The 26,158-nt window shown below is 54.3% G+C and overlaps 4 protein-coding genes across 9 annotated transcripts; 3 read left to right on the forward strand and 1 right to left on the reverse strand.

Annotated features, from left to right (window-relative positions):
* Nucleotides 1–33: 33 nt before the first annotated feature.
* heatr5a (HEAT repeat containing 5a) lies at nt 34–15,310 on the reverse strand. 5 transcript variants are annotated; one of them, XM_028395523.1, is made up of 43 exons: nt 15,175–15,310; nt 13,847–14,006; nt 13,512–13,738; nt 13,214–13,425; nt 13,029–13,137; nt 12,795–12,944; nt 12,546–12,717; nt 12,308–12,468; nt 11,978–12,227; nt 11,746–11,901; nt 11,422–11,672; nt 11,227–11,338; nt 10,966–11,118; nt 10,692–10,791; nt 10,482–10,591; nt 8,545–8,714; nt 8,281–8,447; nt 8,108–8,213; nt 7,839–8,029; nt 7,519–7,678; nt 7,247–7,436; nt 7,002–7,171; nt 6,869–6,895; nt 5,915–6,059; nt 5,655–5,837; nt 5,348–5,581; nt 5,084–5,262; nt 4,918–4,986; nt 4,664–4,843; nt 4,355–4,589; nt 3,713–3,817; nt 3,499–3,633; nt 3,294–3,421; nt 3,069–3,216; nt 2,813–2,986; nt 2,637–2,738; nt 2,453–2,536; nt 2,185–2,361; nt 1,930–2,081; nt 1,719–1,826; nt 1,503–1,605; nt 1,266–1,419; nt 34–1,158 (listed from the first exon to the last, which is right to left on the reverse strand). In XM_028395523.1, exons 3-43 carry the CDS (start codon nt 13,635–13,637, stop codon nt 999–1,001), a joined length of 6,198 nt encoding a protein of 2,065 aa, XP_028251324.1. In that variant the 5' UTR covers nt 13,638–13,738; nt 13,847–14,006; nt 15,175–15,310; the 3' UTR covers nt 34–998. The 5 variants fall into 5 exon arrangements, with proteins under 5 accessions (XP_028251324.1, XP_028251322.1, XP_028251323.1 ...); XM_028395521.1 differs by having other exon boundaries at nt 12,308–12,471; XM_028395522.1 differs by lacking the exon at nt 13,847–14,006 and having other exon boundaries at nt 12,308–12,471.
* A 521-nt stretch (nt 15,311–15,831) lies between these two features.
* On the forward strand, nt 15,832–17,055 carry hikeshi (heat shock protein nuclear import factor hikeshi). The gene has a single exon (XM_028395566.1). It carries the CDS (start codon nt 16,060–16,062, stop codon nt 16,654–16,656), a length of 597 nt encoding a protein of 198 aa, XP_028251367.1. The 5' UTR covers nt 15,832–16,059; the 3' UTR covers nt 16,657–17,055.
* A 1,274-nt stretch (nt 17,056–18,329) lies between these two features.
* Nucleotides 18,330–20,647, forward strand: LOC114427468 (dehydrogenase/reductase SDR family member 13-like). The gene is made up of 5 exons (XM_028395561.1): nt 18,330–18,524; nt 19,433–19,551; nt 19,671–19,794; nt 19,921–20,247; nt 20,320–20,647. Exons 1-5 carry the CDS (start codon nt 18,401–18,403, stop codon nt 20,580–20,582), a joined length of 957 nt encoding a protein of 318 aa, XP_028251362.1. The 5' UTR covers nt 18,330–18,400; the 3' UTR covers nt 20,583–20,647.
* Nucleotides 20,648–21,235: 588 nt separating this feature from the next.
* LOC114427467 (dehydrogenase/reductase SDR family member 13-like) lies at nt 21,236–23,239 on the forward strand. Of its 2 annotated transcripts, XM_028395560.1 has the most exons (6): nt 21,236–21,373; nt 21,461–21,579; nt 21,898–22,021; nt 22,087–22,259; nt 22,477–22,630; nt 22,712–23,239. In XM_028395560.1, the coding sequence occupies exons 1-6, from the start codon at nt 21,247–21,249 to the stop codon at nt 22,972–22,974; spliced, it is 960 nt and encodes a 319-aa protein (XP_028251361.1). In that variant the 5' UTR covers nt 21,236–21,246; the 3' UTR covers nt 22,975–23,239. The 2 variants fall into 2 exon arrangements, with proteins under 2 accessions (XP_028251361.1, XP_028251359.1); XM_028395558.1 differs by having other exon boundaries at nt 21,236–21,579.
* The last annotated feature ends 2,919 nt before the right edge of the window (nt 23,240–26,158 follow it).

Below are 26,158 nucleotides of genomic sequence, written 5' to 3' on the forward strand. Positions count from 1 at the left end.
CAGGGTGGGATAAAGACAAACAGAGCCAGCAGGTGAGTTCAAAGATGTTTTAATCATTTGTTAGAAAAGCACAGAGTAAGTCATTCATTCAGCTGTACAGGTCACAGGTGAGCGTGCACACACTCACACAGCTGTGTGTGTGTGAAGCTGGAAGACTGGACACCTGGTTCTTATTGCAGGCTGATATTTTAGTGTTAGAATCATATGAACGTTCACAAGTATTAAGACATAAAACACACCTTTCTGTTGTTAAAGTGCTGATGGCTAAAGCTGAAATCTAAATCGTCCCTTACAGGCTACTGTACGACCGTCAGAGTCGTCAGGTTGTGATTCGTCTCGTTCTGACACTATATAATAAAATAAATCCTTCTGTTTCTGACATTCATTAGAGGACATTTCATTTTACGCCGTGACCTTTGACCTCCACGTAGTGTTAGCAGCGTTTCTTTCAGATTGTTCTACTCACATTATTGAGAAATGACTTCAAAATAAAAGTCTGTAGTGTTACCGTTCATCACACACAGCTGTAATAAAATAAAAAACTGTACGCATCTGTTGTTATTTTCAAAGAAGGTGCAGCGTTAGATCAACTGACACGTAAATAACTGAATTAAAACGGAGTTATCATGCTGACCAGCTAGCTGTGGACCATACCGTTGTGTCATACCGCTGTGAACCACTAGATGGGGCAGTGAGTCAATGCAGAGTCTATTATTGGTGTAATAATAACACTTTCAGGAGGAGAACATTTAAAAAAAACAGCAATGATGCTCCTTAAAGTCAGGGTCAGGATGTGCTGAGTGTCACCACGCCGAGGGAAATTAAAATTTAAAAACTGTCCAGCTGCTTCCCTCTGGGATTAATAACATGTTTCTGATTTTAAAGAGGATGTGACGTCACATTATAACGTCATGCTTCAGCATGGATCAGACTCTCAGAGAACATAAATACTGTTTGTCCCAGGGGACAGTGACTGCACCGCCGTGCGGTCGGTCGTCTCACAGGAAGTTGGTTTTGAGTGTGATGCTGGGGGAGGACTTGGGGGTGCTGCGGGCAGCAGGGTTAGCGCTGCTAACTTTAGCATTCAGGCTCTCCTGGTTCCCTTTGACAGCGGCTTCCAGGCGAGACTTCAAGTGAGGAGATGACGTGATCAGTGACCTGAGGGACACAAAGCAAATGAAACACAGCGATGTACGACTATTCGATCCTCTGAAGCCTCCAGTCAGAACATCTTTAACTGATCTTCAGAAGATCTCACTACTTACCTGAAGACCGCTGGGTGCTGGGGGCCAAGACGCATCAGGTCCTTAAGCGCCGCCTCGTGAAGGGACCTGGAGGCCGTGGGGGCGCAGCCGAGAGCATTTTCATCAAGGAGGAAGGAGATGAGCAGCGGTAGCAGGATGGCGACCAGCTGAGGACCTGCAGGGCAGAGAGAGGACAGGGCCGTTGATATTTTTGTCCTCGTGAATGCCAGTCTTTGCTCTGAGATCGCTTGTACTCACGCTGCGATTCATCGGCAGCCTGGACCAGAACCTCCATGGCTCGGATTCCCTCCAGGACCCCCAGCAGCTCGTCAGGGTTCTGAGGACGACTACGCTCCACCTTCTAATTACACACAAATAAAACTAAATAAGCTTCTGAACACGTCCGTGATCTTTCACTCATTGCTCTTTCTGTCTCCCTTTATTCTTCCTCCACCCTCGGTGCTGTGTGTGTACCTGGAGGAACCGAATCAGCGACGGGCCGAGAGCCTGAATGTACGGGACGGCCACGCCAGGCTGGGCCTGGAACACCGACGTCAGCAGCTGGTAACACCGACTCACAACCTGGGGATAGGGGCCACACTTTCACTTTCAGAATTCAGAATGTTTGTCTCCACCGAGTCTGGACGAGACGTGTCAGTGCTCGCTCTGTTGCTCTGGTACTGACCTGTGGATCCTTGGCGTCCATGCTGGCAGTGAAGCGCTGCAGACAGAGCGCGTGCAGAGGCTCGACGGTGCAGACTTCGGGACCAGAGGACAGCAGGAAGATGGTGAGAGCGGTGAGGAGGCTGACCTGATCCACAGTGCAGCCAGGAGCCTCTGAAGACACACAGATACGAGTCAGTCTCTGCCCACGTACGGGTCTCTGGACGATAATCCACGACTGCTCTCGGGAAGATGAACCTCATATTGAAAGACCTACCAGCGTCCCAGAGTCTCAGCAGTGTGTTCAGAGCCGATCGCAGCAGCAGGTTCCAGGCTCCTCGGCTCTTCTCCTGTCGACTCATTGGTGATGTCAGGACGGACTTCAGGGCCTGAAGAACAGCCTGGATGACCACAGCCAGACTAGCCCCGCCCCCTGAGGCCACTGCTGAGGCACCTGGGAAACAAAACACAACATGGTGAGAGTTCAGCAGTTTTTAAATGTGTGTTCCTTCCCTGATTGTTAGCATCTGCCAAAACTGTGTTACCAGTGTGTGTGCAGGGCTGGTGGACCAGCTCTCTGAGGACTCCCAGCAGCAGGTAGAGGACCGTGGGGAGGATGGACACGCTGCCTGCAAGGAGGACAGACAGCCATTAAACCAAAAGTCCATTCAGGGAGGCAGGTGCTGCTAACGCTGCTAATGCTAACGTTAGCGTTAGCTGTAGCCTCACCTTCAGGTGAGCAGATGGTCGGCAGCTCAGACAGGACACACACAGCAGACGCTATTAGACGACAGTCGCTGTCAGTCAGAGTCCACGCGGAACCTCCAGGACCTACACACACACACAGAGAACATGAAGACCACATTAAAGACAGCAGGACCAGACTCTCCGTCACATCTCCTCACCGGTCGGACTGGTTCCAGCCAGTTTGGGGCTGAGCTGTGGAAGCTTCCGGACCAGCACACACAGGCAGAGCTCCAGTGCTCCAAACACCAATGAGCGACCTGGAATCAAGCCACCGGTGTCCCGTCCTTCCCCAAACTCTGGCAGCGTCTCCTTCTCTGCTGCGCCATCGTCCACTGAGGAGCAATAAAACAACAAAGACCTCAGCGATGGTGAGACCTTCAGTTCAGTTCTGTATTGTTGGAGTGTCTCCGTTACCTTCGGCACTGTGGCGTTTCTCCCTGACGTGCTCCTGAGCAGCCGTCACGATCTGCCGCAGTAAATCCAGCACGGCGAGCTGAACGGACACGGACTCTCGGGTCACCATGAGTCTGTGGAGGACGCTGAGCAGCTCCACACTCAGGACCTGTGCAGTGACGGACAGCGTGAGGAACAGTCTCCGGTCTAGAATCCAGTCTGGGTTCAGATCTGGATGCGCCTTACCTGGTTGTTTCCGATCTTAGCTCGAGGCCAGGAGACGTCCAGCAGCGCCTGCAGAGCTCTCAGACAGGAAGTGATGTTCTCCATTTGGTCCTCGGAGTGTGGAGAGCAGAGGAACTCCACGCTGATCCCTGAACGCACCACCACAACCACAGTCAACACAAAATAACCACAATTGAATGTCTTTAGTTTTTCCTGAGTGTCCTACCCAGTATGAGGTGCAGTCTGTCAGTGTTTATGTCCTCTGGACTCTTGGCTCCGCCCACAGAGCTGGTGTATCCCATAGAGGTGGGTGTGGCCGGGCGGGACAGACTGGTGGGAGTGTCATCAGACATAACAAAACCTGGAACACACACAGTGACATCAGACTGGATAACACACAGGGACAGGAGGAGCGATGAGCAGTGAGGAGGAGAGCTGACCCGTGCTGTGCAGCCAGAGGGAGGTGGCGTGGAGGACGGGAGCCCAGGAGGAGGAGTAATGAGCTCTGGCTTGGTTTATGGTCTCTGCTGTGTAGAAGGAACCACCTGGAGAAGAAACCACAGACTGTAGATAAAGACAGACAAACCTGAGGAGCCGCCAGCAACGCCTGGGTCCACCTGCACTACAAACACGGGCGAAGAGGTGGTGCATGAGCTGCTCCATACTCCACGAGAACAGAGAACTCAATACTATATACTCAATACTGGGATTAGTTTTTATCGCCACCTTGTGGACAGACACTCTCCTCTGTGCGCCGTGTTTCTCCTTCCAGCAGCTGTTTGCCAGCTGCTCATCTAAACTGTCCATCGTCGCTGTGCTTCCTCCTTCTGTCTGTGTGTTCTGCACCTGAAGAAGCTCTTGGCTTCAACACATTCATCACGTCCACAATAAATTCCCACCAATCACAGCATGGTTGATGCACAGCACTGAGAGAAAAAGTTCTGCCCGGGCCATGTGTCCGAGAGAGATATGACATCATTTTGTGGGCGTAACGTCGGCGGGGGGGAGGGAGTTCTCTGTTCTCGTGGAGTATGGATCCAGCTTGTATGCTGTAACCATGAGGTTAGTCGGAGCTCTCCTACCTGCTGCAGGCAGCTGTGATGCATATTCCAGTGGAAGGCTCAGCAGCGCGTAGTCCTGCAGCACCGCCAGCCACAGGCGGCTCAGCGTCGACAGATCTGACTGGACCATCTTCAGAAGGCCCGCCCCTCCTGACTCGGAGTCTGCGCCGTTATTGGCCGGAGCGGAAACAGGCAGGTCCTCAGGGCGACCAGGGCACTCCTTCACTCTGCTCCGCTGCACAGCAACAATGTAAACCTGAGACAGAGGGGGCCAAGTTCAGATCCAGACTTTACCCTTTGATTTGGTCCAGTTATCGCCACCGATCGCACCTCCGCCCAGGCTTTAAGAACGGCCAGCGTCTCCATGGTAGTGGTGGCTTCGTTGTACAGTTGGCTGGACGTCTCCCTTCCTGTCTGAACTTTAGCCAACGAGGAGGCCAGGAGCTGGTGGACACGCCGCAGGTCACGGAGGTCACTGACAACACCGCTGGCAATCCATGCACTGCACACCTGAAAAGATGGCAGCAGGTTAAAGGTGAACCGAAGCGCACAGGAGGATCCCATCTGACAGGATATGTGCTCACCTGGCACGCCTTGGCAGTGACGTCAGGAGGAGCATCGGCGGTGAAGGCCGGTCTGAGAGCAGCGCCGACCTGCTCACACACACAGCATGTCAACAAACACTGACCAGGAAGCTGAGCCTCCAGCCAATCAGAGCACGAGGAACACTTTAACCCAAAAAATACCCACGTTTGCCTGATACTGCTCCAGGATCACATGACCAGGGAACTCTGGTTCAGGGATGGCTGAAAACCGCCTGATGATCACCAACAGGGTTTGGAGTCCGGCTAGCCGCAGCTGGTCGCTGTGGTCCGTTGCTGCCATGAAAGCCATGCGGACGAGGTCACCAAGGTGGAGTACCAGGAAGTCTGTGGAGAGAGAGAGACGGACAGGTAATCCGTCCGTGAGATATCAGGCGTCCACATCTTCAACAACGTGACTGTGACGTCTTACCAGTGGACTCGTGCAGGCGTCTCTCCTGAGCCAGAGCCATGTCAAAGTGTGCCGGGTCAGCGGTCTCACACTGCGCTATGATGCGACACACACACTCCATGGCAAAGCGCCGCGTGGCCCAACGCAACGCCGTGAACGGGCCGCTCGACTCCGAGCGGGCTTTGAAAGCGGAGGAGTCATCGTCTTTTCCCGCGTCGTCGTCGTCCTGACTCGCCTCCACCGGCGCTCGGCCGTCTGACAGACAGGTTTGAATGAGACCTTCTGTGGCAGGTTTGAGTCTGTGGGATTCTGAATGACTTTGACCCACCTGTGGTTGCAGACAGGACATCTTTACAGAGCTTGAGCCAGTGTCCCAGTTTGCTGCTGGTGGAACTGGACACCATCATATGGACCAGAGTCTCCTGGATGTCCTTCCTCAGACCTGGATCTGACTCCCGGTCCAGCAAGGTGAACAGAGCTCCTTCCAGACCGACCTCCTTTATGGTAACGTCTACACACCAAAGATCACAGATGAGAGTCATCCAGTCAACGTCCACGTGTGTGTGTGTGTGTGTGTGTGTGTCTCACCGAGCTGCGAGTTGTCTCGTCTCGGCAGCTCCTTCACGAGTGTGATTGCGTGCTCTGAGACCTCCAGCGCCTCCCGCTGGACAAGCTGGCGCAAACACGCCACCACAGCCCGCCGCAGGCACAGGAAGGAGCTGCAGAGGTTGGCCTGAAACACACAGTGTTCACACACACTGAAGAGTTTGTAGTAACAGCTGTGGTCAGGATGAAGCATGCAGCTACAGTGTTTCCTTCAGAGGTGTCAAGGAATTCAGAGTTCAGCTGGTCTTTAACCTGAGCATTTCTGTCTGTTATGATGTTCCTACTGTCCTTGAACGCACCATGCGTCACATAGCTCAGTCAGTCACACCAACAGGACTCAGTAATCATAAAGTCCTGTCGTCCTCAGCAGGACGCCATGATGGAGTCACTGTGAGCAGCAGTCACATGACCAACACTCAGAGAGTCTCTGTCTGACCTGCAGCTTCTGAACACCTGAGTGATTCTGCACACACACTCTGCCTGCTCTCTGCCTGCAGACAGGCTGGAGCTGTGTGAGGACTTCATGCTGCAGAGAACAATGAGAACATGCTGACTGGTCATGTGACTTTCTCTCTCTCTAGAGGAAACACTGAGTATTTTCACGGACATAAAACCAGCCAGTGTGGGAGGCGTTCCTTTTGTTACTGGGTTAAAAATAAACAATGTAAAAAAACAGTGAGTTAATGGAGGAAACATGAGGAAAATGTGTGAATTTAGTGCAAGTGTTACAACTCATAGACAGGGCTGGGCGATACCTTCATTGCTTGTCTCGTGTTTTTTGGCCTTTTTATAACTGAACTTCACGCAGCTCAGCCTTAATCTGTCCATGTGAAGTATTTTTCTTTGTATCGCCCAGCCCAACCTGACAGCAGCAGAACAGGAACAGCTGAACACAAGGTGAGACACACAGCAGCTTCAGGCCTTAAGAGGACCTACCAACAAGGAACAATCCAGCAAGATCTCCTGTAAGACACAGCGCAGGGTCAAAAACCTCCTACCGACCCAGCCGGAGGTACAGATGGTGTATTCTTTATATGCACCAGCGGGGGGACAAATGAGCAGTACTCACACAGAGTGCAGGTACGAGGTCAGCCAGGTTGACGTGTGGAGGCGAGAACATGTGCAGCTGCTGCAGACAGGAGATGGCTCGGGCCTGGACCAGACAGTCCGGGCTCACCTGCATCACTCCACACCCCACCAGACAGCTGGAGCGCAGACCAGACACTGCAGCGCCGTCACCTGGTGAGCACAAAGCACATGTCACTGCAATCATCTGTCATCCGGCTCCTCAGGTGTGATGGAGGAGTGTCGTACCCTGCAGGTCGGGACCCAGGCAGGTGATGAGGCCATGCAGGCAGCGTCCCAGGCTGTAGTGTACCTCTGGGTGGGTGGGCGGAGTCGACAGCAGCAGCCGGAGCACCAGGGTGAAGGACGGCTCGATGTGTGTTCGGTACAGACCGCCAGACAGGTCGACCACCACAGACAGACTGTGGAGAGACCAGGTCTGGACCCAGCAGAGACACGGGAGAGCCAGGATTACAACCTCTTATCATCCCCTGATGGATGAGGAATGAACAGGCACCCACCTGGACCTCGGGCGAGGTGCTGTCCTGGCTCAGTGTGAACAGAACTCCCAGGCAGGTAGACAGGTGTTGAGGGGAGCTGATTCCTCCGGTGTAGCGGTACAGCGCCCCCAGAGCCAGGGCGTAGCCGCTGCGACACGCCGCGTCCCGGGCCGTCTTCAGCCTGAATGCAGATACGATGGAGCCGGTCATTTCATACAGATATACACGTATACACATACACTAAAACTCTAAAGATGTGACTTTTCTTTCATCATGCTGCAATAAAATGAAAATCATCGGAGAGAGATGCCGTTTCAAACGTAACAAGCGGCGGCGCCGACCTGTCGAAGCACAACAGGGAGATGGAGACAGTGAAGCCGGGATCCCCGACCACCTGAACTAGCCGGGCTAAACCTTCGGCAGCCAGGCACCGCAGCAGAGGGCTGACGCTCTCCAGTGCCCCAGACAGCAGAGACAGCGCTGGGGGACGGATCTCCTCTGGACCCAGAGAGCCGCGGACACTGCCCTGTTGCTGAGGGAGAAGACATGTATATCTTTATGAAATGTTGTGTGTGTTGGTGGTTTGTCCTGATGTGGACAGACACAGTACCTTGAGCAGGCTGCAGAGGGCAGCACAGACGTGCGTCTGGACGGTCTGCTGGCGTTGACCCTTCAGGTGGTTCACCGTTTCCACAAACTGCTCCAGTATCTTCACTCTGAGACGCAGACAGGATGTTAATCCCTGAGGATCCCTGAGCTGACAGCTGACCGCAGACCACGTACCTCTGAGCGGAGATGATGTGAGGGAAGAGAGCGCCAAAGAGACGGGCGGCGGCGGCAGAAAGAGCCACAGAAGGAGGGAGAGGAGCAGGAGCTTCATCGCTCCTCTCACACAGACTGAAGGGGTCGTTGTCCAGAGAGCCTCCTCCCACTGCGCTGCTGCCGTGGAGCTGAAATCCAAACACTCCTTCTAATCTGTCCTCATAGTGTGTATTTAAAGCCAGTATTTAAATCCATACTCTTAATACAGCATGAGCCGCTCCTCACCTGCTCCTCGATGTATCTGTGGTCTGTGTCATGGAGGGCAGGACCGACCAGCGGCAGGTCGTCGTGGTGACAGAGGGGCGGCAGCAGGGTGAGCTCCGAACACGGCTGGTTCAGGTTGTCCTGGCCGGACAGGTCCGACACCAGCTGGTTCATCACCAAACCGAAACTCTCTGCAGGAGGAGCAGAGACGTTTAACAGGGAAACATGGAGGATGGGAGGGAGAAGGAGGAGGAAGAGGAAGAGGAGGAGGAGGAGGAGGAGGGAGGAGGAGGAGGAGGAGGGAGGAGGAGGAGGAGGAGGAGGAGGGAGGAAGAGGGAGGAGGAGGAGGAGGAGGAGGAGGAGGAGGAGGGAGGAGGGAGGAGGAGGAAGGAGGAGGAAGAGGAGGAGGAGGGAGGAGGAGGAGGGAGGAGGAGGAAGGAGGGAGGAGGAGGAGGAAGAGGAAGAGGAGGAGGAGGAGGAGGAGGAGGAGGAGGAGGAGAAGGGAGAAGGAGGGGGAGGAGGAGGAGGAGGAGGAGGAGGGAGGAGGGAGGGGGAAGAGGAGGAGGGAGGAGGAAGGAGGAGGAGGAGGAGGAGGAGGAGGAGGAGGAGGAGGAGGAGCGGAGGAAGGAGGGAAGGAGGAGGAGGAGGAGGAAGGAGGGAGGAAGGAGGAGGAGGAGGAGGAGGAGGAGGGAGGAGGAGGAGGAGGAGGAGGAGGAGGAGGAGGAGGAGGAGGAGGAGGAGGGAGGGAGGAGGAGGAGGAGGAGGAGGAGGAGGAAGAGGGAGGAGGGGGAGGGAGGAGGGAGGGCGGAGGAGGAGGGGGAGGAGGAGGGAGCGAGGAAGGAGGGCGGGGAGAAGGAGGGAGGAGGAGGAGGAGGAGGAGGAAGGGAGGAGGAGGAGGCGAGAGGAGAAGGAGGAGAGGAGGAGGAGGAGGAGGAGCGAAGAGGGAGGAGGCGGGAGGCGCGGAGGGAGGAGGAAGAGGAGGAGGAGGAGGGAGGAAGAGGAGGAGGAGGAGGAAGGAAGAGGGAGGAGGAGGAGGGAGGAGGAAGAGGAGGAGAGGAGGGAGGGAGGAGGAAGAGGGAGGAGGAGGAGGGAGGAGGGAGGAGGAAGAGGAGGAGGAGGAGAGGAGGAGGAGGAAGAGGAGGAGGAGGAGGAGGGAGGAGGAGGGAGGAGGAGGAGGAGGAGGAGGAGGGAGGAGGAGGAGGAAGGGAGGGGGGGAGGGAGGAGAGGTAGGAGGGAGGAGGAGGAGGAGGGAGGAGGAGGAAGAGGAAGAGGAGGAGGGAGGAGGAAGGAGGGAGGAGGAGGAGGAGGGAGGAGGAGGAGGAGGAGGAGGGGGAGGAGGGAGGAGGAGGAGAAAGGAGGGAGGAGGGAGGAGGAGGAGGAAGAGGGAGGAGGAGGAGGGAGGAGGGAGGAGGAAGAGGAGGAGGAGGAGGGAGGAGGAAGAGGAGGAGGAGGAGGAGGAGGGAGGAGGAGGAGAAAGGAGGGAGGAGGGAGGAGGAGGAGAAAGGAGGGAGGAGGAGGGGAGGAGGAGGAGGAGGAGGGAGGAGGAGGAAGAGGAGGAGGGAGGAGGAAGGAGGAGGAGGAGGAGGGAGGAGGAAGAGGAGGAGGAGGAGGAAGGAGGAGGAGGAGGAGGAGGAGGAGGAGGAGGAGGAGGGAGGAGGAGGGAGGAGGAGGAGGAGGAGGAGGAGGAGGAGGAGGAGGAGGGAGGAGGAGGGAGGAGGAGGGAGGAGGAGGAGGAGGAGGAGGAGGAGGGAGGAGGAGGAGGAGGGAGGAGGAAGAGGGAGGAGGAGGAGGGAGGAGGGAGGAGGAAGAGGAGGAATAGGAGGGAGGAGGAGGAAGGAGGAGGAGGAGGAGGAGGGAGGAGGAGGAGGAGGAGGAGGAGAGAGGAGGAGGGAGGAGGAAGAGGAGGAGGAGGAGGGAGGAGGAAGAGGAGGAGGAGGAGGAGGAGGCGTGCTGTCACCTTGATAGGTGTGTGGAGGCAGCAGGGCGAGCAGCTCGTACACTCTCAGTCTGTAGACGACCGACCAACATCGAACTGAAGTCCCGTACGACCTGATGAGAGACGGCAGCCTGCAGACAAAGAGTCCTCGTTACCAAAGATGTGAATATAAACCTAGAAATACTGCAGATGTTCAGGTCAATATATAAAAACACAGAAACCAACACTGACTTGGTCAGCAGGGCCACAGCACAGGCCAACGGCGTCAGCAGGCGGCTGATGACATCATCAGTGACGAGCTCCCTGCAGTGCAGCAGCAGGGTCTTCATCGCTGTCGAGTCAAAGGTGACACTCAGTTAAATGCACACACACACACACACACACACACACACACACACACACACACACACACACACACACACACACACACACACAACACACACACACACACACACACACACACACACACACACACACACACAGGGGTTACAGCCTGTGTACTCACCGCTGAGCGCCCCGGCGCGTCCCTCCAAGGTAACCTGCCATGTGAAGTAGTCTCCACGTCGCAGCTCCATCTCCTGCTCCCGCAGTGAAGCAGGAAACACACAGCGCCACAGGAGGAGGAGGCGGGACAGGTGGTGCTCCACAACAGCTGGGCCTGGACACAGAGCACCAATCAACAACTCTGTCAGTCTTATTTGTTTTTTCTCTTCTTTTCTGTTTTACGTTTGTTCTCCGGTCCTGTAAGGCTACAAGGCAAATTTACCCAGAGTGATGAGAGAGGACACGAGCAGCCAGCCGGCCTGAGTTCTCTCCAGAGAGATCCGACTGTTCTGAGAGGCTGAACGGAGGAGGTCTTCAGCTAGACCCAGGACCACCTACACACACACACACATGTTAACACACTCAACAACAGGCAGAAGTGATGATGTGATCATCCGTGCATGTTAAAGCCGCTCACCTTGCCCTTGGTGTGTGGTATCCCTAGAGGACAGTGCTGCACTGCCGCCACTAGGGCGGCGACAGCAGCTCCGTATCCAGCCACAGCCTCGGGGGAGGACTTGAGAGCCACCAGACGCTCTGAACAGCGGTCCAGCAGTGGGGCGCACTGGGACGGCATCGACATGGCAACGCAGCGAAGACACCATGCGGCGGCCAGCCGGGCCGAGGCCATCGGGTGGAGGAGAACGGAGATCACCGTGTCGAGCAGGGCTGTGGAGACGCTTATTATAATGTGATGTATAGAATATAACAGTAAGGAGACGCGTGTGTGTCTGTGTGAGACCTGTGGTGCTGTCAGTGAGGAGGGGGGCGGCGGTGGACCCCAGTCCCTGAATGAGTCCCCCCAGCTCCAGCAGGCAGCACACCAACATGTGCTGACTGGCGGCAACGTCTGCGGATGAAACTCTGGTCTCCATGTTCCCATCCATCAGAGCTGCGTCTGAACGAACAAACCATCAATCATCTAATCTAATCTAATCCAGCTGACTGGGTCTTTATGATGCGTCTGTGCTCACCGATGGCTCGTTTCTGTGAGGCCACGGTGAGGCAGAGCTGTTTGGCGGCGTTGATCTGGGCCTTCTCTCCCAGCAGGGACCCCAGCGTGCTCCTCAGGATGAAGGAAACACAGCGGCGCGTCACCACCGCGTCGCCGGGCGTCTGCGTGGCCCTGCCGTGGGACGCCAGCTCCATGAGCAGTGACAGGAAGGCCGGGAAGTTCGCCTCCAGCCAGGAGCCTCCCAGGGTGGAGACGAAAACCACGCAGGCCTGAGGAGGGGTGGACGGTGAGGCGTGCAACCAGACAGACAGACAGACAGAATCAATCGGTCGTTGCCACGGCAACCCACCTGCGTGACTCCGATCCGGACGTCCTTGCTGACGGAGCTCGTCCCCTTCAGCATGTCTCCGCTGGCTCGCAGGAAACCCCCTCCACCCCGCAGGAAACCCCCAGACAACAAATCCATCACCTCCTCCAGGGAGCTCCGCCCACGCCCGCCCTGCCTGGGGGCTGCTGGGAAAAAAATAAATAAACATGAAAACACTGTCCTCTCTTTCTGTCAGAAGTGCTTCATCAGCCTCGTTTACCAGTGGGCTGTCTGGGCTCCACCGCGGCAGCCAGCAGAGTCCCCAGCAGCTTGGCTACAGACACTCGGACGGTGTAGTTGGAGCCTTCAAAGGCCCTGAAGCACAGAGTGGCCACGTTCTCCAGCTCGCTGGTCCACAGGAACACCGCCTCTCTCTGCAGCTCCAACAGACACTGAGGGGACGGCACAGAGCGATGTGAACACACCTTCAACTCATCACCGTTACATGACACACGCTGGCCACCGTTACCTTGGCAGCAGCGCAGCGTACGGACATGGAGCGGTCCGTCAGGCAGCTTCTTGCTGCTTTGTAGATGTCGCGGTGACACGGCACAGCACTGACGGCCAAACCTCGCAGGATCCGTTCCATGCTCAACATGATCTCATACCGACCCTGAGACTGAGAGGAGGAGGAAGAACAGATCCTCACAGCCTCCCTCCGCACACTTTGTGATTAAATCAAAGAAGAGAAAAGCAGACAAACCTCGGCGCTCTTCATGGCCTTCAGCAGGTTGGCTAGAGTTTCTTTGAAGGAGCCGACAAGCATCCGACCCAGCTGCTCGTACAGAGTGCCGAGGCAGGCGATGGCTGCCCTGAAACACAAAAACACCACAACATGACCTCGTCTCCGTCTGAAGCCTGAGCCGTTTCTGAGTGTTTGTGACTTACAGCCGGGTCGGGAGGCCTGACGGCGAGTCATCCTTGCTGCGGATGATGTCACTGCACCTCTCCACCATTAAGCTGGAAGACATGGGGTCTCCCAAGCGGTACACCAGGGCCAAACAGTGGGCCAGCAGCCAGCGGGTCGGCAGGCCAGGAGAGCCCGTCAGAACGTCCAACAGCTGGTCGATGAGCCGCCGCTGGTTCTGTCTGATGTCGGCCTGATGGTAAAGAAACATCCTTATGTTGTTAAATGTTCAGTTACTTTTAGTTAAAGGTTACTTTAAACAGTCATGTGACCTCTCACCCTGTTGGCCGCTGGGAGGAACTTCTTCAAGTGGCTCAGCCATTCAAAGATGAACTCAGCCTTCTGATGTTCACCCAGCTGACTGCACACCTCCTCGTTCAGAAGGATGCTGTGAGCGTGCTCCATCCTGGATCTCCAGCTGCTCCTCTTCCTCCTCTTCCTCCTCCTCCTCTTCTCCTGTCAGTGAGAGAGAATTCTTCTGTCCTGCAACATCATCCTTCAAAATCCTGTTCCAACACAGAAAGCACAAACATCAAGAGACAGGACATGAAGTGACTCCGATCGGTCCTCATGTCCTGAAGCCTCTGTGATAAAGCATTCACATGTATTTTCACCTGGAAGACAAACAGAACTCAGCGGTTCTAGTAGCTGTTGCTGCTGAAGGATCTTCTTGGATCAAACTGTTCAGTCTGTGTGTTCCTTTGAGAGCTAACAGAGCGGATCTGACCGGAACAGGAGGGGAAAGAGCTGGCAGCTCAGCCTCTGGACAAATATCTGAGAGACGCAGAAAGAGAGCAGCTCATAAATTATTCAACAGCACAGCTCAGTCTTCGTTAACACACACACACACAGTGTTTGCAGAGACGCAGAGAGACTCTAAAAATAACCCCCGTCCCACCAAAAGATATAAAGCACTGCTGCAAGAGCCGAGGAGGACACTGAAACACACATGGTTTTTAAAAAGTCTATAAACATCACAGATCAGACAGTTCTCTGCTCCTCCAAGCAGCTTCATCTGCTCCGAGGAGCAGAGAAACATCTTCAAGCAAACTCTACAAGTCCAGAAAGTGACCTGGGTGACTGAGAACCAGCAATCCACCTCCTTCCTCTTTGTTTTTTTACTCCAGCAACAGCTGCTGCTACAAAAAAGCATTTAAAAATACTTTAAGTCAGCCAAAAATCAAACAAATACTAATCAATACTCCACGGCAGCTGGTAGCTCCTATCATTTAAATACAAATACAATTATTTATTGCACAGAACCCCTCATTTTTCTATAAATTGTGTTTATATTCAGCTTCTTTTGGACATGTAACAGATTAGTGCAGTTCCACCAGTGTCCACTAGAACTCAACTTTCCCATAGAAATAAACACGTTAACAGCCCAACACTGTTTGTTTGGACGTGTTGAACAGTTTAACAGAAGTGAAGGTTTGGCCGCTCACTGGGACACTCTGCGTCCCCACAGGGTCAGACGCCTTATTCTGTCACATCATCTTTTTATAAACATAAACAAGGTTTCTGTCAAATGATGCCCACAACTCTCAGTGACGTCACAGAGTACACCTCTACGTCATTCTGAGCAGACAGAAGTCAGGCTCTAAGTTTTTATTGTCTTTGTTTACATCATTCACAGCAGGTCAGAGACTGATGACGTCACTGCAGCAACAACCCACAGACTCTTCTTCTCTGTCACATTCACATGCAGAGTCTGTCTCAGAGAACATCCAACACGTCAACACACGTGACAAATTAAACTAACAAAAGCAGGAAGCGGTTTCTGTTCTTCCACATGAGGGAATAAGACTATAACTCTGACTCTGTGTGTGTTTTTAAAGCCCAGAGAGCAGATAACAGCAGATACTAGCATCGGGTGGCTAAAGGTGTTAGCTTGAGGGCAAAACTTTACACACAAACGGAGATAAAGACGGGACCAGTTTACCTCGTTATAAAGTCGTAATTCCGCGCGGTGCGGTGAAGTCACACAAACACGAGGGGAGAAAGTTAATGTCGGTTTGTTGTGAAACTGAGAGAAGAGCTGCCCGCGATCCAGCAGCCCAGCGCAGCGTGAAGACAGCGAACACCGGCGGAAGACACATCCGGTCACTGTTTTTCAAAATAAAAGACATCTGGCGCCCTAAACTATAAGTTATAATTTCTTTATGAATTTCTTGTTATTAAAACCAAACTACTATATAATTTTTAGATAGAGAATTTAAATTAATTTTAATTGTTTTAATTCCAGATGACATCTTACTCCAAAATAAACGTTGCTGTAGTGTTTTATTGAGAAAAATATCTTACTTCCTGTTTTATTCATGGTTATTTCCGCCACCTTAACTACTCTGCTGGTCGATTGCAGAATCATCGAACGGCTAAACTACAAGCGGTAAACGGGCATTTTAGGAGTTTACATACATCCCGGGACCGCGGAGGCTGCTCGGAAGAGCAGCGGAGCGTCTGCACGAAACCTCTACCAGCCCGGTTGCTTTGCTTCTACCCCCTTGAACATACAGTCCAGAAGGTGGCGCTATCCCAGCACGAAGACCACAACAGAACGTCTGAAGGAGAAGAAGAAGAAGAGAAACTTTTCCAGGACGTCCAGTCGATAGTCGAGCAATAGATCCAGAGTGGGCAGGACCAGAAGTTTCTCTGAGCCCGGTCCAGGCTGCCTTCATGTTCGGTGTCAGACACGCTGTGTTTGCGCTCAGTGATCCCGGCTGTTAGCGCCACACGGACCCCTGACAGGCCGCGGGCTAAGCTAACGCTACAGGCTGGTTGCACTGGACTGGCTATCACGGGAGCTAACGGCTAGCTGTCAACAGGGATGTTTGGTTGTTTGGTCGCCGGCAGGTTGGTGCAGACCGACGCGGTGCAGGTCGCTTCGGACAAGTTCGTATTCAACCTGCCGGACTATGAGAACGTGAACCACGTGGTGGTGTTCATGCTGGGGACGGTGCCGTTCCCTGCCGGCATGGGTGGCGCCGTGTACTTCTCGTTCCCGGACCCGGCGAGCGGCGCCCCGGTGTGGCAGCTGCTCGGCTTCATCACCAACGACAAACCCAGCGCCATCTTCAAGATCTCCGGGCTCAAAGCCGGCGAGGGCGGGGCGCACCCATTCGGCATGATGGCCTCCACCGCGTCCCCCTCCGTGGCACAGGTCGGCGTGTCTGTGGAGGCTTTGGATCAGCTGGCGCAGCAGATCCCGGTGTCCAGCGCCGCCGTGTCCACCGTGGACTCCTTCCTGCAGTTCACCCAGAAGATGCTGGACAGTCTGTACAACTTCGCCTCGTCCTTCGCGGTGTCGCAGGCGCAGATGATGCCGAACCCCGCAGAGACTTTCATCCCGTCCAGCTGCATCCTCAAGTGGTATGAGAACTTCCAGAGGAGGCTGGCACAGAACCCGAACTTCTGGAAGACCTGAGGAGAACATCCACACACAGACTGCCGGGGACGGTTCCTACAGTGCCTGCAGCGTCCTCACACACCACCCGGCACCTGTCACTCACCCCACAGACCCTGAACAGTCCTCCACACCTGCTGTTTACACCACTCTGAACACAACACGACACAAACCCTCCTGAAGTCAGCTGAGGTCTCAGCTGGTGTTTCTCACGGTTCTTGGCCCCGTGTCTCGGTTTCTTCTGTTACTGTATTAAACGTTTTATCCAAAGATGCGTTCTGCTGCTTTTCTCATCAGCTCTTCTTCCACAGACTGTCAGTGGAACCCTGTCCTGGGTGGAGCTCCAGCTGGGTCCTCCACTGAGGAAGACCTGCGCCGGTCCGAGCCCAGTTATTAAAGACCTGAATGAAGTTACCTGAACAGAACTGTGTGAAGTATTCATATGTTATTATTATTTTTAAATGTCTTTAGCGGGTCATCTGTAAGGAAGTTGTAGCACCAGAGGACATCTAGTGGTTTAAAGTGGTATTACACACAGTCCACAGCTAACTGGTTAGCATGCTAACTTATCTATACTATATCTCTAAAACAGCAGACATAGCTGTTCGGAACTGATTTAATCTGAATACTGGTGGTGGAAAGTAACTAAGTATTTGTACTTTGTTACTGTACTTGAGTAATTTTTTATGTATTTATACTTAAGTAAAAACCACAGCTCATCCTTTCTCCTCTGACTCCATGTTGCAGCTGTCCCCTGTCCTTTCTCCTCCACTACATGTCTCCAGTGTCTGTAGTTCCTTGTTCCATGTGATGAACACAGTGCTGGACTGATGTGAGGTCAGACTCTGCATGGAGCTGGTGTCACGCTGCAGCTGTGTTTCTATAATGAGCCTCAGTCATGATGCCGGTGCTCTGGCTCAGTGAGCTAACTAGTTAGCTGCTGTCTGCTAACACAGGTCCATCCATGAATGTGTGATGTACATGAATCATCACATGAATCTACAGCAGGAACACTGACACAGTAAACATGCTGAATGCCTGTTTGTTATCAGCAGCCTCTCTGTTCACTTGATGCCCACAGCCTGCCTCATGACACACAGACCTGTCCACAGCTGCTTCTGGACTCAACATGGACATTAACTACACATGCTCCATTTGACTTTGATTATTTTAACCTGTTCAGATCCTTTGCAGTGGAAATCAATCATATATATTCAGTGTGTGAGTACTTTTACTTTGAATACTTTAAGTATGAATACTTTAAGTACATTTTAAAGTACTTACTTAAACTACTTAAGTAGGATTGTTGATGCAGCACTTCTACTTCTACTTGAGTATATGTTTTGCTGGGTAATTCTACTTTTACTTAAGTACCGAGCTTCAGTACTTCCTCCACCACTGCTAAATACATGACTTGCTGGTGCAGCCAGCCAGCAGGTGGCGCCTGAGCTTCAGCCTTTGGAACAGTCTCAGAGCTGATAACACCAACGTTGTTCTCACATTTTCCTAACTTTTCCACCCAGAAGGAGAACAAACTGAAAACCCTGCTGCTGAAACATCAGCCTGTAATCAGATTACTGTACAGTTTGGGTACAAGAGGCTTAAAGAAAGTGGCCTGAGGGGAGAAGGTTTGGCTGAGTGAGGAGGGCGTGGAGCTGCTGATAGGGGAACGGTTACATAACAGTCCACATTCTCTCACTCACTCACAGCGAGGCTGCCGTGGAGCTCGCTTCCTGCTCAGCAGTGTGAGGTTTCTGCAGTCAGGATGCTGCTGCTGCTGCTTGGAGCTCTGCTGGTTGGAGGTTATTTCATCCTTTACGTGACTGTTCTCAAGCTGCCCAGATGTAAAAGTACTGCAAAGCTTCATGGGAAAACGGCCGTGGTCACTGGTGAGTTGACAGTTTGCAGCCTGAGCTGTGTCACAAACACGTGCAGCCCAGACGGATTCATTCAAGACAAACTGTCTGACAATGAGTGAAAAGGAGAGTTCCTGTTGTCTCCGGGAGTTTAGCTGGTTTAGAGGGGCGAGGCGTGGGTGACTTCCTGTTTAAGAACAGGGAAGCAGATGTCCTGTTAACGGCTGATTTATCTGACTGTGGTCTTCAGCTACACACAGCAGTAAACCAGGTGAGGAGGAAAGACCTGGAGTGTCACCTTCGTACCTCATCTTCTCTAGTTTCTGCAGTAGACCTGGGCCCGCTGTGGGTCTTTAGCAAGTCTCCTTTCAGTGCTAGGAAGTCTACAGGCAGCTCTGCGAAGCAGGGGTGGAGCTTATCTTTGGACCCTGACAGTGGAGGTCTGACGCAGGTTTGAGACGGTCGCTGTGAACAGGCACTGCTGCTTAGATGCAGGAACCTCGTCGTTACTGGTCGGGCCTTGAAGTGACCAGCCAAGCTTGGTGTGGACTGCAATGGGCCCCCTCTTGAGGTGCCCATATGCAGGTGTCAGGAGACGAGGCACGTCAGATCCAATAATTAGCAGAGGTTGAGCCTGGTCTATGGAAAGGTTTCGGTGGTGTTTATATATCCGGTGGAGAGTTCTCACTGGATACGAATGTTCTGAGGGTCCCAGGTTTCAGCGGTGGAAGCCTGACATGTGTGAGATTTCCTTTCAGGTTTGTTCAGAGAAGACACGTAGAAGGAACCTGAGACACCGTGAAGCTGCTCTACTTCTTGGTGAACAGTTCGGAGTGATTCAGGCATTTAACCCTCAAAGTGCTGCCAGAGAGAAAATCGGGGCCTCAGTCTGAAACAGTCCGGATGACTGAAGCAGAGCGACTTTATTCTTTCTTCCTCAGGAGCAAACACCGGCATCGGTAAGACCACTGCCATGGACCTGGCCAGAAGGGGGGCGAGGGTGATCCTGGCCTGCCGGGACAGACGGCGGGCTGAAGCTGCTGTCCAGGAGATTATCCAGGTGAGGAGCCTCAGCTCTGCAGTGCCGGCTTTGTAACATCAGAGTGTCTGAAGTCCCTCAAGGCTTAAGAAAAACAAGTAGTGAAATGTTTAACCCTTAAACCCTTTGCCTGGGATCAGGAAACAGGAAACCAGCAGGTGGTCTTCATGCAGCTGGACCTGGCCAGTCTGAAGTCGGTTCGCTCCTTCGCTGAAAACTTCCTGAACTCTGAGTCCAGGCTGGATCTGCTCATCAACAACGCCGGTCAGTCCTGGCACAATGTGAAGAACCAGCAGCGTTGACGTCTGCGTCATGTTCCAGAGGCGTCTATGAAAGTTAGCATGCTAACCAGCTAGCCCTGAGGTGACGCGGAGGTTCTCCTGTCTGCAGGTCTGTTGAACAGTGGAACCACGGAGGACGGCTTCGGGATGATCTTTGGGGTCAATCACCTGGGTCACTTCCTGTTGACGGTGCTGCTCCTGGACCGGCTGAAGGCGAGCGGGCCGAGCCGCGTGGTGAACGTGGCCTCCAAAGCCTATGAGATGGGGAAAGTGGACTTCCACTGCCTGACCACGCACAAAGACCTGAGTGTGGGCAGCGGCGACTACCAGCTCTTCAAGAAGTACTGCCACAGCAAACTGTGCAACATCCTCTTCACCTACGAGCTCGCCAAGCGGCTGCAGGGCTCCGACGTCACCTGTTACAGCCTCCACCCAGGTCAGTGCACACACACACACAGCTTCACCCCGGACAGAGACAACAGGTGACCAACCTCCGTGTGTCCTTCAGGAACCATAAAGACGGAGATCGGCCGGTACTCCAGTTTCTGGTGGAGGCTCCTCATCGCTCCCATCAGCTTCCTGTTCTTCGTGGACGCCGAGTCCGGCGCTCAGACCACGCTGCACTGCGCTCTGGAGCCGGGCATCGAGAACCTGAGCGGGCACTATTTCACCCAGTGCGCCCCGCTGCTCTCCATCGAGTCAAAGGCCAGAGACGACGCTGCGGCCACAAAGCTGTGGGAGCTGAGCGAGACCTTCTGCGGCCTGCCCTGAACCAGGAGTCTGAGATCTGAGAGCCTGTTAACCCTTAAAGAGTTAAACCTGATTCATAAACCACATGTTTGGGTGTCATTCTTTCTGTGTGTGGTGTGTCCTTTCTGTCTCCATCAGCAGGTGGCGCTGAGGCTGTTTGCTGTGCAGTGATTAAAGAAACCTGCTGAACATGACTCAAAGCAGAGGATGAGTCAGTAAACATCTGACACATGCTCATGTTTAGCAGAGGGGTTAAAGGGTTAAAGGGTTCACATCACTTTCATACACCTGACGAGTGTTGACATGTTGAAGTTGAATCTCTGCCATTCCAACAAACACTTCAGCTCCTTTCAGCTTTAGAGCCTCTCTCTCTTTGTTTCTTTAATTTAACCCTTTAACCGTCACTTCACTGCTTTCATCAGCCACACATGATTCCACTCAGTTACAGTGAAGTGTGTGTGAGTCCGTGCTGGGTTTACTGGACAGGAGGTTCTGACCTCTCTGTGGCTCTCAGTGGGTGAAAGGTCAGGTTTCAGCTGAACGCCAGCTGAAAACTGGTCGGACCGGACCGCGGCGGTGACTCGGCTGCGCGCCTCAGACAGGTGGAACCTGCCCGACAGGTGAGCTCCTGCAGGAGTATAAGTGCTGCTGCGCCGCAGTCCGGCTGAGATCTGAGCTCAGAAACATGTTTCAGCTGCTGCTGCTGGCCGCCGTGCTGCTCGGAGGATACGTCCTCCTCACCCAGACGCTCTTCAGAAGGTCCAAATGCAAAGGAAACCGAGCCATAGCCGGGAAGACCGTCATCATCACAGGTGAGCTGACAGGTCTGGACAGGGTTAAACCTTTAACCCGTCGGGACCACCGGGCTCTGCTTCACTGTGTGTGTCTTCCTGCTGCAGGAGGGAACACCGGCATCGGTAAGGCCACGGCTCTGCATCTGGCCGGGAGGGGGGCCCGGATCATCCTGGCCTGCCGGAACCGCGACAAGGCTGCAACCGCCATCGCAGAAATACAAGAGGTGGGCCCCACTTCCACTCACTGAACATGAACTGAAGGCATGAAACATGGGCCACCGACATGCAGTGAAAGGAGCTGAAGGGTTAAAGAGAGGGCAGAGGAGGCGCTCTGAGAGAGGAGGGGAAGTGAAGCTGAGTGACGGTCAGAGATGTGTTCAAGCTGAAAGGAGCTGAAGTGTTAGTGAAGCCTTTAAAAAGGACTCTGAGTATAAACAGTGAGAGCAGTGGAAGTGACTCCAGCTCTCAGCTGTGAGGTGTCTGAACAGAGTCAAACCTGAAAGTTACATTTGAACTTGTTGGTTTTCTTGATGCTGCTCCAGCAAACAGGAAACAGCGACGTGGTCTACATGCAGCTGGACCTGGCCAGTCTGAAGTCCGTCCGCTGCTTCGCAGAGACCTTCCTGAAAAATGAGTCCAGGCTGGATCTGCTCATCAACAACGCAGGTACACAGACAGACACACAACCTCCGGCCGCTGAGGCTCAGAGACTGACCGGCTCTGTCCTGCAGGTCTGGTGGGCGACGGCCGCACCGAGGACGGCTTCGGCGTTCAGTTCGGGGTGAACCACCTCGGCCACTTCCTGTTGACCTGCCTGCTGTTGGAGCGGCTGAAGGAGTCCGGGGGAGGACGAGTGGTCACCCTGTCCTCCATGGCTCACCGCTGGGGACACATCGACTTTGAGGTGAGGGTTCACATCAGCTGGAGCTCAAGTGTTCTACCGTCATGACCTCAGAGCCTCAGGCAGCGGCGTCAGGATGTGACGCAGGCGGGCTGACGTCGCACATTCCGGCATACTGCACATAGTGTTTGTGGGCTCACCTGACGCCGCAGGTGTCACAGTGTCACCTGTGACTCAGGTGTTCACGTGTGTGTGTGTGTGTGTGTGTGTGTGTGTGCAGGCCCTGGCTGTGAACAGACACCTGGGCACCGGCACCTACAGCTGGCAGTTCTTCCAGGCGTACTGCAGCAGCAAACTGTGCAACGTGCTCTTCACCCACGAGCTCGCCAAGAGGCTGCGAGGGAGCAGCGTGACGTGCTACAGCGTGCACCCAGGTAACCGCCATCACACACACACACACAGGAAGTGTGAGCGCCGTGGTCTCAGTGCAGCCTCCGTCGCTCTCTGTCCCGCAGGGGTCGTTCGCACCGAGCTGTCCCGACACGTCAGCCTGTGGCAGAAGGTTTTCATCGAGCCCGTGGCCCGGCTGCTGTTCCTGGACCCGGAGACTGGGGCTCAGACCACACTGCACTGCGCCCTGCAGGAGGGGATCGAACCTCTGAGCGGCCGCTACTTCTCCTGCTGCGCCGCCCAGGAGGTGGGGGCCCGGGCGCGGGACGGCGCCGTGGCCCGAAAACTGTGGGAGGTCAGCGAGGGGCTGTGTGGACTGTCATCTTAAGGGTTAATACGGCCACTGTGTGCACCGGTATGAAGGCCTGGAGGAGACATGGTGCTGTGACGCTGCCCCCTTGTGGCTGCTGCCTGCACTCTGCCCCTTTAACGCTCAGTGCGGCCATGTTTTCCATGTAGAGGTGTTTTTCTCTGAATGCTCTGTGTGTCATATTTTATTAAGAATAGTGGTTCTTCTTCTTCTGTTATTGATATCAGAGGATCAATTTACATGTTCAATCATTATTTATATGGCGGTTTTTATATGTTGATGTGTGTACTCCAGAGATTAAAGTTCATTTAAAAACACTTCTTTAGTTTGAGCTGTTCATATTTACAGTTGCTTATATTTAATCATGGGGATTTATTAATTGCTATTTATTGATCTTTAATATGTTTTTGTCCAGTCGAAGAGTATGCTGCATTAAAAAGGTAAAACCTTTAGATATAAGTGGAACATAAAGCTAAAACTGGATGACGCAGCTGTGACAGTTATGGGAGGAAGATGATACATCTGTTATTATTATAAAGGGTTAAATTAATTGACCCTTCCATGGACCGCCACCTTACCGTGGTGGAGGGGTTTGAGTGCCCAGGTGATCCTAGGAGCTATGTTGTCGGGGGCTTAATGCCCCCAGCAGGGTCTCCCAAGGCAAACAGGTCCTGGGTGATGGGCCAGACTAAGAGCGGTCCAAATACCCCCTTATGAAGAAAAGAAGAGCAAGGGCCGTGACGTCGCCCGGTATGGCGCAGCCGGGCCCCACCCTGGAGCCAGGCCCGGGGTTGGGGCTCGAATGCGAGCGCCTGGTGGCCGGGCCTTTCCCCATGGGGCCCGGCCGGGCTTAGCCCGAAGGAGCGACGTGGGGCCGACCTCCCATGGGCCCACCACCGGTGGGAGGAACCGTAAGGGGCCGGTGCATAGTGGATTGGGTGGCAGTCGAAGGCGGGGGCCTCGGCGACCTGACCACGGGACACAGAAACTGGCTCTGGGGACATGGAATGTCACCGCGCTGGGGGGGAAGGAGCCTGAGCTCGTGCGGGAGGCCGAGCGGTACCGACTAGATATAGTCGGGCTCGCCTCCACGCACAGCTCGGGTTCTGGAACCCAACTCCTTGAGAGGGGTTGGACTCTCTTCTATTCTGGAGTTGCCCATGGTGTGAGGCGGCGGGCTGGTGTGGGCTTGCTTATAGCCCCACAGCTTAGCTGCCATGTGTTGGAGTTTTCCCCAGTATGTGAGAGGGTCGCCTCCCTGCGCCTTCGGGTTGGGGAGAGGTCTCTCACTGTGGTTTCGGCGTATGCGCCGAACAGCAGTGTAGAGTACTTGACCTTCTTACAGTCTCTGGGAGGGGTGCTGGATGGCGCCCCAACCGGGGACTCTGTCATCTTGCTGGGAGACTTCAACGCCCACGTGGGCAGTGACAGTAACACCTGGAGAGGCGTGATTTGGAGGAACGGCCTCCCCGATCTGAACCCGAGTGGTGTTTTGTTATTGGACTTCTGTGCTGGGCATGGTTTGTCCATAACGAACACCATGTTCGAGCACAAGGTTGCTCATCGGTGCACGTGGCACCAGGACACCCTAGGCCGGAGGTCAATGATCGATTTTGTAATCGTGTCATCTGACCTTCGACCTTGTGTTTTGGACACTCGGGTGAAGAGAGGGGCTGAGCTGTCAACTGATCACTACCTGGTGGTGAGTTGGATCCGTTGGTGGGGGAAGAGGCTGGACAGGCCCGGCAGGCCCAAACGTACTGTGCGGGCCTGTTGGGAGCGTTTGGCCGAACCCTCTGCTTGGGAGATCTTCAACTCCCACCTCCGGGAGAGCTTCACCCACATTCCGAGGGAGGCTGGAGACATTGAGTCGGAGTGGACCATGTTTTCCACCTCCATTGTCGATGCGGCCGTCCGAAGCTGCGGCCGCAAAGCCTCTGGTGCCTGTCGTGGCGGCAATCCCCGGACCCGGTGGTGGACACCGGAGGTCAGGGATGCCGTCAAGCTGAAGAAGGAGTCCTATCGGGCCTGGTTGACTTGTGGGACTCCTGAAGCAGCTGATAGGTATCGGCAGGCCAAGCGTGCTGCAGCGAGGGCAGTTGTAGAGGCAAAAACTCGGGCCTGGGAGGAGTTCGGGGAGGCCATGGAGGAGTACTATCGGTCAGCCTCAAAGAGATTCTGGCAAACTGTCCGGCGCCTCAGGAGGGGGAAGCAGTACTCTGCCAACACTGTATTCAGTGGAGGTGGGGAGCTGTTGACCTCGTCTGAGGGGGTGGTTGGACGTGTCCCTCGTGGTATCTTGTGGGAGGTGCTCTGGGAGTATGGGGTCCGTGGCCCTCTGCTGAGGGCTGTTAGGTCCCTGTATGACCGGAGCAGGAGTTTGGTTCGCATTGCCGGCAGTAAGTCAGACCTGTTCCCAGTGCATGTTGGACTCCGCAGGGCTGCCCTTTGTCACCGGTTCTGTTCATAATTTTTATTGACAGAATTTCTAGGCGCAGCAAGGGATCGGAGGGGATCTGGTTCGGGAACCATAGGATTTCATCTCTGCTTTTTGCAGATGATGTTGTCCTGTTGGCTTCATCGAGCCGGGACCTTCAGTGTGCACTGGGACGGTTTGAAGCTGAGTGTGAAGCAGCTGGGATGAAAATCAGCACTTCCAAGTCTGAGGCCATGGTTCTCGAGGAAAAAGGTAGTTTGTCCTCTCTGGGTGGGAGGAGAGCTCCTGCCCCAAGTGGAGGAGTTTGTGTATCTCGGGGTCTCGTTCACGAGTGAGGGAAAAATGGAGCGGGAGATTGACAGACGGATCGGTGCAGCTTCCGCAGTAATGCGGTCGCTGTACAGGTCTGTTGTGGTGAAGAAGGAGCTGAGCCGGAAGGCGAAGCTCTCGATTTACCGGTCAATCTACGTTCCTACCCTCACCTATGGTCATGAGCTTTGGGTAGTGACCGAAAGAATGAGATCGCGAATACAGGCGGCCGAAATGAGTTTCCTTCGAAGGGTGGCTGGGCGCTCCCTTAGAGATAGGGTGAGAAGCTCAGTCACCCGAGAGGAGCTCGGAGTAGAGCCGCTGCTCCTCCACATCGAGAGGAGCCAGCTGAGGTGGCTCGGGCATCTGGTTCGGATGCCTCCTGGACGCCTCCCTGGGGAGGTGTTCCGGGCATGTCCTACTGGGAGGAGGCCCCGGGGAAGACCCAGGACGCGG

This window comes from Parambassis ranga, chromosome 22, assembly GCF_900634625.1.
Source record: "Parambassis ranga chromosome 22, fParRan2.1, whole genome shotgun sequence".
NCBI classification, from domain to species: Eukaryota; Metazoa; Chordata; class Actinopteri; family Ambassidae; genus Parambassis; species Parambassis ranga.